The 9268-nt window shown below is 35.6% G+C and overlaps 1 protein-coding gene across 1 annotated transcript; it reads left to right on the plus strand.

The window, feature by feature from the left end:
- Positions 1-4016: 4016 nt before the first annotated feature.
- Positions 4017-8257, plus strand: LOC115991501 (pyruvate dehydrogenase E1 component subunit beta-3, chloroplastic). The gene is made up of 4 exons (XM_031115243.1): positions 4017-4502; positions 4603-4694; positions 4838-4881; positions 6915-8257. Exons 1-4 carry the CDS (start codon positions 4403-4405, stop codon positions 7885-7887), a joined length of 1209 nt encoding a protein of 402 aa, XP_030971103.1. The 5' UTR covers positions 4017-4402; the 3' UTR covers positions 7888-8257.
- Positions 8258-9268: the final 1011 nt, after the last annotated feature.

The raw sequence follows: 9268 nt of genomic DNA on the forward strand, positions 1-9268 counted from the left end.
ATGGTCGAACCGGTAACGTCATAAATAATTTAATTATTATTTATTTAAATTATATAAATAATTAATAATTATTTAAGATACTAAAACTAACAAACCAATAGTAATAAACATGTTTCCTTTAAAAAAATACAAGTATATAAGTATATAACATCTTTTTAAAGAACTTAACATAATAACATTACAAAACAATCATCCTTAACATAATAAACTTTCAACAAAACCAAATAAATAAATTTATTAGTCATTACATTTACATCCAAATGGCAAATAGCAAATAAGTTCATTACATCCAAATAGAAAATAAGTTTTAAAGTTTCAAACAAATAACTACTAAGTAGTAGCAATCCTACTTGGCCCTGGACGCACAATTTCCGTCCAATTTTTTCTAGTCCTCAACCTAGCTTGCAAAGCCACATGGTTATAGATGAACATTGTGATCTTGGATGCACGTTTTGCAAGTTTATCTACATGATCCATCTTCTCAATCTCCTTAAAAATTAGGTTTAGGCAATGTGCTGCACAAGGTGACCAACTAATGTTCCTATATTTTCCACACAAAATTCTTCCAGTAGCTACATAATTTACAACATTGTCAGTGACCAAATGTACCATATTTGTAGGATTAACCCAATTAATAATTTCATCAAACAAGTTACTCAAATTAATAGCATCCTTAACCAAGTCAGAAGCATCAACAAAACGTATAAAAATAATTCCTTTAGGACAATAGACAAGGAAATTAATCAATGCTCTATGCCTAGTATCAGTCCACCCATCGGCCATTATTGTACAACCAGTGTTAGCCCAATATGAACGATGAGAATCAACAATCAATTGGACTTCTCTTTTTGCTTCTCTCAACAAAGGCACTCGAAGGGCATGATAATTTGGGCCTCTATATCCAAGACCATAAGAAGCTACAACATTGAACATAGGTTGATAATAACTAGGTTTCACAACATTAATTGGAATGCAAGCATCATACATCCATCCTGCTACAGTCATATCAACCCTTCACTTCTTTTCTTTGCCAGCAAGCACACTTTTAATAGAAGGTTGAGCTCCCGGTGTTGTTCTAGGAGCGAAGTAATTACCAATGTCACCAACCTTTCTCTTACCAAGATTGGATCTTGGTGAAAAACTACTAGGACCACTTCTATTTCCCCTACCTAACCTTCTACCTCTAGGAGTAATTTCTTGGGCATCTTCAAATTCTGGTGAGTCCTCTAATGACGAATAATTAGATGCTTCTTGATCCTTTTTTGTTTGTTCTTTATATTTAGAAATTTCCTTCAATTTCTCAACCATTTGAAACCTAACATCATAAGGTACACTTGTACATGTAGCCACATCACCTTTAATTCCAGCTAGATGTCTTTTCATCCTATTGATGCCCCTTCCTTTATAATTTTTCTCACAATGTATACATCTATAACTACTTTTTCCATCTTTCAACTCTTCAGTTACATGATCCCATGCGGGATCACATTTCGCTCTCACAGATGAAGAATTAGCATTAGACCCGGTTGTAAAAGCATGTTCATTAGATGGTACAGAGGTGGACTTCATTTCACTCAATAATTTCAGACTGGCAGCAACCATTTTATCAACAAATAGATTCATCAACACAATATACACAAACAATACTCTATAAAACCATATTTCACAAACAATAATGCTACTATGTAAACTATTTTCACAAATAATAAAGCTCTGTAAATCAAATCCACAACATAATCCTCAACATACACAAAATCACAAATAAACTAAAACGCTATGCTAAACTAATAATTGAATAATTAAGTTAACGAGAGAAGTTACCAACGAAGTCACATGAATGGAGAACCTGAGATGAAGCTGAGAGAAATGAATGAATGAAAAAAAAAAAAAAAAAAGTTGAGAGAATGATCAACAAGTTACAATAAAAAGCTGAAAGAATGATCAAAGGAAAGAAAGAGAATCAACAAGTTACAATCAAAAGCAAAGGAAAAAGAAAAATAATCAAAATACCTGATGAAGCAGAGCATAGAGGGTGAGACCAATACCAAGACAGCGAGACTGAGAACAAAGAAGAAAAAAATCCCAGAGGTCGAAACAGTGAGACTGAGATGGCGAGAGGTGTGACCCGTGAGGATGAGAAGCAGATCAGATGAGAGGCCGTGAGCTTGAGTGAGGTGAGACCGTGAGAGTGAGAGTGAGACAGAGGGGCGAGAGGCGTGAGAGCGAGACAGAGAGGTGAGGGGCGTGAGTAAGAGTGAATCAGGTGTTTAGGCCCTTTAAGGTTAAGATTTAGTTGTTAGGTTCCAAAACGACGTAGTTTAGGTTGGAAAAATTGGAAAAAAAAAAAAAAAAAAACAAACAAAAAAACCGTGTAGTTTCGGTTTTCAACCCAACCGAGCATTAATTGGTTCGGTTGTGCTGATTCTCGATTTTTCAGTTGAACCGGCCGATTTTCGGATTTTCCCGGTTTTGAAGTGATTTCTAGTTTTTACCCATAACCAGACCAGATTGAAGGTTGATTCTTGGTTGAATCAATTGGACCAGCCAGTCTGGTCTGGTTTTTAAAACCATGTTGCCACTAGCCAGACAAACCATTAAAAAATTGATTAAACCCAATAAAATTTAAAAAAGAGTGGTTAACAGCTTGTATTTAGTGGGTGACAGAATGCAAGTTGTCTTCAAAGAGACCAAAAGGCTCTAGAGTTCTAAGGAAAAACGTAGGAAAGGAGAAAACTACAGAAACAACAAATGAAAAAAAACTTAGAGAAAGAGAAAATGCAAAAATATCAGTCAGCAAAAATGCAGAGAGAGAGAGGGTGAGCGAGATTGAAAAGAAGAATAAGAACAAATAGTGGTGCGATCTCAATTTCTGAGGTTAAAGCTTCATCAATGGTTGGGCCTGTAAGTACTAAAAAAAAAAAAAAAAACTCTGAATCAATTGAACCTGCGAAAGCCGTGACAATCGTCCACAGTTTTCAAACCCGTGAGGTTGAACTGCAATTCGCACGGTTCACTGAGTTTTTCATATATTCCGGTTTTTGAGGTTAAAAGAATCGTTTTAGTGAACGGTTTCCGGTTAACCCGGTTGGACCGTACGGTCCGGTCTGGCTTTCACAACCTTGCCCCACAAATCCATCTGTTTTACCTATAACTCTATAAGGCTATAAAAAACCTAAAACATTCATTTTCGTCAACAACGCCAAATGCCAAATGAAAAATGCAAAACACTATACTGCTGCCACCCAAATTGAAGTTGTTGTTTGGTGAAATTCCCATCGAATCCAGATGAGAGGGAGACAACGAATCGATCTACTTAGATCAACAAAGCTCAAACCACATGTTTGTGGTTTTTATTTTTTCTTAAAATTTTTTTTTTTGGCTACAAGGACGGTCTAGAAATAGCGTATAGAGAAGAGAGAGAATGGGGGAAGAGAGAGAGGGAATAATAAATTAGCAAAGAAAGTTATATATAAACTAATAAGCTACAATCGTGATCTATTTTTACATTATATCGTAGCATTTTTGAATAGTTATGTAGGAGCACTTTTTGTGTGAATTTTTTTTTTGATAAGGTTTTTTTTTCTTTTTTTTTTTTTTTTTGTGTGTGTGAAATTACACTATAGTATTTATCTATTTTACATTTTAAGTGGGTTTTAGATTAATGGTTTGATTTTAGCACTAGAACCAGATCACCCCCAAGTGACAGTACTGAGCAGCTTGTTACTTGTTTAGGGACTTAAGGGTTGGTTCAGGTAGGCCACCAAGGCACCAACGAAACTACCACTAAATGAAAAAAAAGAGAGTCGGAATTGTCTATGGTTTCCCTTTGCACCCAACCATAACTCTCCACCTAACCAAGCCCACAAAGATAGAAAATGGTAAAAATAAAAAGGAGTTATAAAATCCAGATGAAATGACATTACTGCCCTCTCAATGCCACTTGGCCTATCTTTATTTGCTTTCCAATTACACTGTCAATGTAGACAATAAAAACCTAAAAAAACACAAAAGAGAGAGAGAGAGAGAGAGAGAAGTGGCGATGGAAACTATGATGGTTGTTAAACGAAGTGGCTGTCTCTCAAATCGTATGAAATAAATCGCCGACCAATATAGCACAAACTGGTGAGAATTGAGAAACACACACACACACAACGCACAGAGACATAGCTAGCAATTAACACAAACACACGTTCAATATAAATACAATACACACGAAGCTTTTTGTTGTTGTTGTTGAGTGTTGTTGTTCCTCAATTTCTCCGCCCATTCTCTCTCTCTCTCCCTCTCACTCAAATCTCATTTTTCTTAATATAAATTCATACCCACTTCCTCTTTTTCTCTCTTCATTTCTTGTCCACTTCTCTCTCTCTCTCTCTCTCTCAAGTCTCAAGTGCCAACTCAAATGGCCACCATTGTTGGAGCTGCCACCGCTTTATCAGCCTCCAAATCCTTTGATTCTGGAAAACTCCACCTCCCATCTCGCAGATCTCTCTCAATCTCAGGTAATTCAAACCCAAATGCCGTTTGTTGTATTCTTTCTTAGTCACACTCTTTAATTTTGTTGTAAAAATCTAATCTTTGTTTATATTGTGTTTGATTCAGAGAGGAAAGGAAGCTTTTTGGTTGTCAGATCAGATGGAAGTGTGGTTCATAAAGCTCACAGGGCTCAGAAATTGATTGCTAACGCAGTTGCAGTTAACCATCTTTCTCTCACTTTCTTATATTTACATGTTTTTTAATAAAATTGTGTGGAATTATGTGGGAATTGGTTATTTTTTTTGTGGGCATTGAAATTTGATTCTGGTTGTGGGATTTTTTTTTTTTTTTTTTTTTTTAGACTAAGGCGGATAGTTCTGCGGCTTCTACAGCTTCGAAACCCGGGTATGATTCGTTTTTTGTGATTATGTGGACTGCTTGGTTTCTAATTCATTTGTTAATCAAGGCAACCATAATTTACATTAGCAACAGATAGTGGGGTTTTGTATTGATAGCTGAGTGGAATGCTTCACAAGTTTGCACCATGGTAGCACTGCTTATGATTACCATGTTTTGGTTTTTAATATTCAATGATGTTCAATCATTGATCTTGGACCATGGATTGATTACCTCTGTGATACTAATGAAATTATTATTTTGGGACCATGACTCCCTGCTTTATATGATTCAAGTTCTTTATTTACTACTTCTATTACAATGATTTCTTTGCTTGTGAAAAAGTTCAGTTTTAGTTATGAAAATTACCTGAACACACTGGACCTCTGGTGGAAGGCCTTCAGTGTTTAGTCAATCTAATGAATGAATCGGTTGATTCTTTCATGTTTTCTGATTCATAACTAAGATGGATGTAATTCAAAATTTGGTAAAAATTAATGGGGAGTTTTACTTCATTTAAGATAGTGCTCAAACTATTCAATCTGAGATGTTTCTACTTGGAATTTCAGAAAACCAAAAAAATAGCTATTCATTAAGAATAGTTGTACTCTTCAAGATGGGTGAAAATATGTTTTTACAGTTATATTTCAATATATGGTCTACAGTCTCAATATAAGGATTTTTGGTTCAAACTGAGCCCAATTTAGGTTATACTTAAACAACTAATTTTCATTGTAGATATTGCCAAAGGGCTAGGGTCAGATATGGGTTTGAATCTAGCTCATTTCATTCTCATTAACAGAACTTTGATACACCAACATACAAATTAATATTTACAGATTTGTAAGACCTTTTATGTGAGTGAGAAAGAGGGAGGGTTGTGGATGGGGCTCTTGATGCACCAGATGTATAATAGAAAAAGAAGCCATGGATGTTTGACACCATGAAACTAATTGTAAAAGATTCTATGAGCAAACATTTTTTCAATTACATCTTTTGAATGCATTAAATTTGCTGGACGTTTTTCTCTTGCCTCTTTCAAACATTTCAAATGATTATGACTTTTCATCTCTTGTGTTGAGAGGTTTCTATTCTAAATTTAAAACCTAATGCATCACGGTGCATGAGCTAGAACTTCAACAATCTCTCATTTGTACTGATGCTTGACAAATCATTAATTCCTTGACAAAGTGTCTCAAGCAGATTTGATAGTGAAGTTATTCATATAATTTATTGTTTTTAATTGCAAGATATGACCTTTTATGCTTGATAACTCAATATTTTTTTTACCAATAATAGATTCATGTCAAGGGGTTAAGATAAATATCAATATGGCTCTCTTTAAAAGTATACGTGCTTCTTATAGCAAACCACAAATGCCTTAAAGAGCTGTCTCAGTCAGAACTAACTCAGATGTGATAATCATGTTTTCTGTATGTTCATTTTTGAATTGTAAGATGTTGATTAATATGTTTGAGGTCTGATTAAGATGTTCTATAATGCTATGACTTTTTAGATAAGGACTACATCTCCCCCCCCCCCCCCCCCCCCCCCCAAAAAAAAAAATGCTCTTTTGCTCAGTATGGAGATATTAGAAGTGTTGGGTATTTCTTTTTTTAATCTTTTATTAAGAGTGGTTGTAATCAGGCAAGTGGCATTTTCCTTTTTTCTCCCCTAAATCATTTAGATTACAGATGTGGTAAGTGATAGCATATCACTGATGGTTCTTCAGGAACTGAGGCACTGGTTTGACCTGATTTGACTATCAGATTTTTGAATCCTCCATTCTGTGTGCAGACTTATTTTCATATTCATCAACGTATCTCCAAAGTGTTGATTTGAAAATTCTTTTTATGTGCATGCCATGTCTCTGCGGTTATTTTTCTACTGGGATTCATGAGTGGGTAGTAACTAAAATTGATTTCTATTTCGTATGTGCTGAACAGAACTATGTGACAGCATCATATTAATATTTCCATGTATTTTCATTCTTTTTCTTAGTATTATTTCAGGGTAACAATCAGTTTGTGTAATATCCTCAGGCATGAACTTTTGCTTTTTGAGGCCCTACGGGAAGGCTTGGAAGAAGAAATGGACAGGGATCCCACTGTATGTGTAATGGGTGAAGATGTGGGTCATTATGGAGGATCATACAAGGTGACCAAAGGCCTTGCTACCAAATATGGAGATCTCAGGGTTCTTGACACTCCTATTGCTGAGAACTCCTTTACAGGTATGGGTATTGGAGCTGCCATGACTGGTCTGCGGCCAATTGTTGAGGGAATGAACATGGGATTTCTACTTCTAGCTTTTAACCAGATCTCTAACAACTGTGGCATGCTCCACTACACATCTGGTGGTCAGTTTAAAATCCCAATTGTTATTCGTGGACCTGGTGGAGTTGGTCGGCAACTTGGGGCTGAACATTCCCAACGTCTTGAGTCATATTTCCAATCAATCCCTGGAATTCAAATGGTTGCATGCTCAACCCCATATAATGCGAAGGGCTTGATGAAAGCTGCAATTCGAAGTGAGAACCCAGTGATACTATTTGAGCATGTTTTGCTTTACAACCTCAAAGAGAGAATTCCAGATGAAGAGTATGTATGTTCTCTTGAAGAAGCTGAAATGGTTAGGCCTGGGGAGCATGTCACTATTTTAACCTATTCCCGGATGAGGTATCATGTAATGCAGGCTGCTAAAACTTTGGTGAACAAGGGCTATGATCCTGAAGTAATTGATATCAGGTCACTGAAACCTTTTGATCTTCACACAATTGGGAATTCAGTGAAAAAGACGCATCGTGTGCTGATTGTGGAGGAGTGCATGCGGACTGGTGGTATTGGTGCTAGTTTGACAGCTGCTATCACTGAGAATTTCAATGATTATTTGGACGCCCCCATTATATGTTTGTCTTCACAGGATGTGCCGACTCCATATGCTGGGACATTGGAGGAGTGGACTGTGGTTCAGCCTGCCCAGATTGTAACAGCCGTTGAGCAGCTTTGCCAGTAATTACTCCAACAGTTCTGAAAGAGCTGTTGTTTTCCATCCTGAGCACGCAATCTTCTTTACAGTTTCGTTCCAGAACTCGTTATCTAATTTTAGATTTTGTTGGCAATTCTTGTGTTTTCTGAAATGTGCAACTATTCATTAAGGTATTTTTCTATGTTGCTGTATTCCTTTACTTTTGGTTTGCAAGGTATTTATCATGAACTAGTATAGGTAGAAAGGTGGAGTCGTTGTCTTCCATCCTCAATTACTGGTTGCCTTCAGATCAAGATAGGCTTATATTATAAATTGTCTTATTCACTCCTTGGAATGTGCAACTTCAAGATATTTTATGTTATTTATAATCAAAGGGTTTGTAGTGGTAATGCTGAAATGGTTGCTCTTGGTAATACAGTTTATGCTGGTGGTATCATCCACCCACCAGCTATCTGAATGCGTTTTGGTTCATTGGAAGATTAAAGGTATTTGTGTATGCTACGGCGTTTTGTAATTGAAGCGTGGATAAAGGTATTTGTGTATGCTACCATTTCCCATCTACTGATCTGACTCAAGGTCTATTTGGGAACAATTTATTTAGTTGAAACTGAAAACTTTTTACTGAATATATGGTAGATAAAAGTTAAAAAATAACTAAAATGGTATAGTAAGACTCATGAATAGTATTAAAAAGTATAATAAAACTCATAAATAGTAGTAAAAATAAGCTAAATAGTAAAAAAAAGTTGGTTTTTAAGCCAATACCATAGGCAAACTCAAGGAGAAGCCCAAAGTTTCTTCCAAACTATCAAACTTGCAGTGTTCCAATATGATATTTTTTGAAGGAGACTCCAAAGGCGTCATTGAAGCATTGTTGAATCTACACTCCACCCTCTTGGTTTTTACCTTTTAGCTTCTCCAAATTGAATACACTCCCTCTCTTGTTGGGTTTTCATTTTTATATCTTGAAATGTAAATTTTTTGTGTCGCAATGTGGCCCGTTGGATACATATTGTGATTGAGATGGGCCTGTTTGAACCTCATCTCTTTTTTTTTTTTTCCGTTAATATATTCTTATACATAGAATAAAATAAAACAAACAATTTCACTACTTTATATTACAAAGATATCAATGTCCACCCAAATAATTTCATGCCAAATCATTCGGCTTTATGGTAGCTTGGCTCGATTGGCAGTCTATATACATGTGAAATCTATTTACAGATGGACCCAAAAGAAAAATAAAGATGTCCATTTTTGGAAATTCCAAAAAATATTTTTTTAACATATTATACTTTCGCCTATGGAGATGCCATGTGATATATATATTGGAGATAGAATATATTACTTCTAATCTTTGAAATATAAAAAAGGTGAGATTTTAATGCTTGCCTTAACTTTGATTCTT

This window comes from Quercus lobata, chromosome 5 (assembly GCF_001633185.2).
Source record: "Quercus lobata isolate SW786 chromosome 5, ValleyOak3.0 Primary Assembly, whole genome shotgun sequence".
Classification (NCBI taxonomy): Eukaryota; Viridiplantae; Streptophyta; class Magnoliopsida; order Fagales; family Fagaceae; genus Quercus; species Quercus lobata.

Coding starts and splice junctions, on each gene's coding strand:
- LOC115991501 (XM_031115243.1), top strand. CDS start 4,403: ATGGCCACCATTGTTGGAGCTGCCACCGCTTTATCAGCCTCCAAATCC. Junction 4,695..4,837: donor TGATTGCTAACGCAGTTGCA/GTTAACCATCTT, acceptor TTTTTTTTTTAG/ACTAAGGCGGATAGTTCTGC. Junction 4,882..6,914: donor TCTACAGCTTCGAAACCCGG/GTATGATTCGTT, acceptor TAATATCCTCAG/GCATGAACTTTTGCTTTTTG.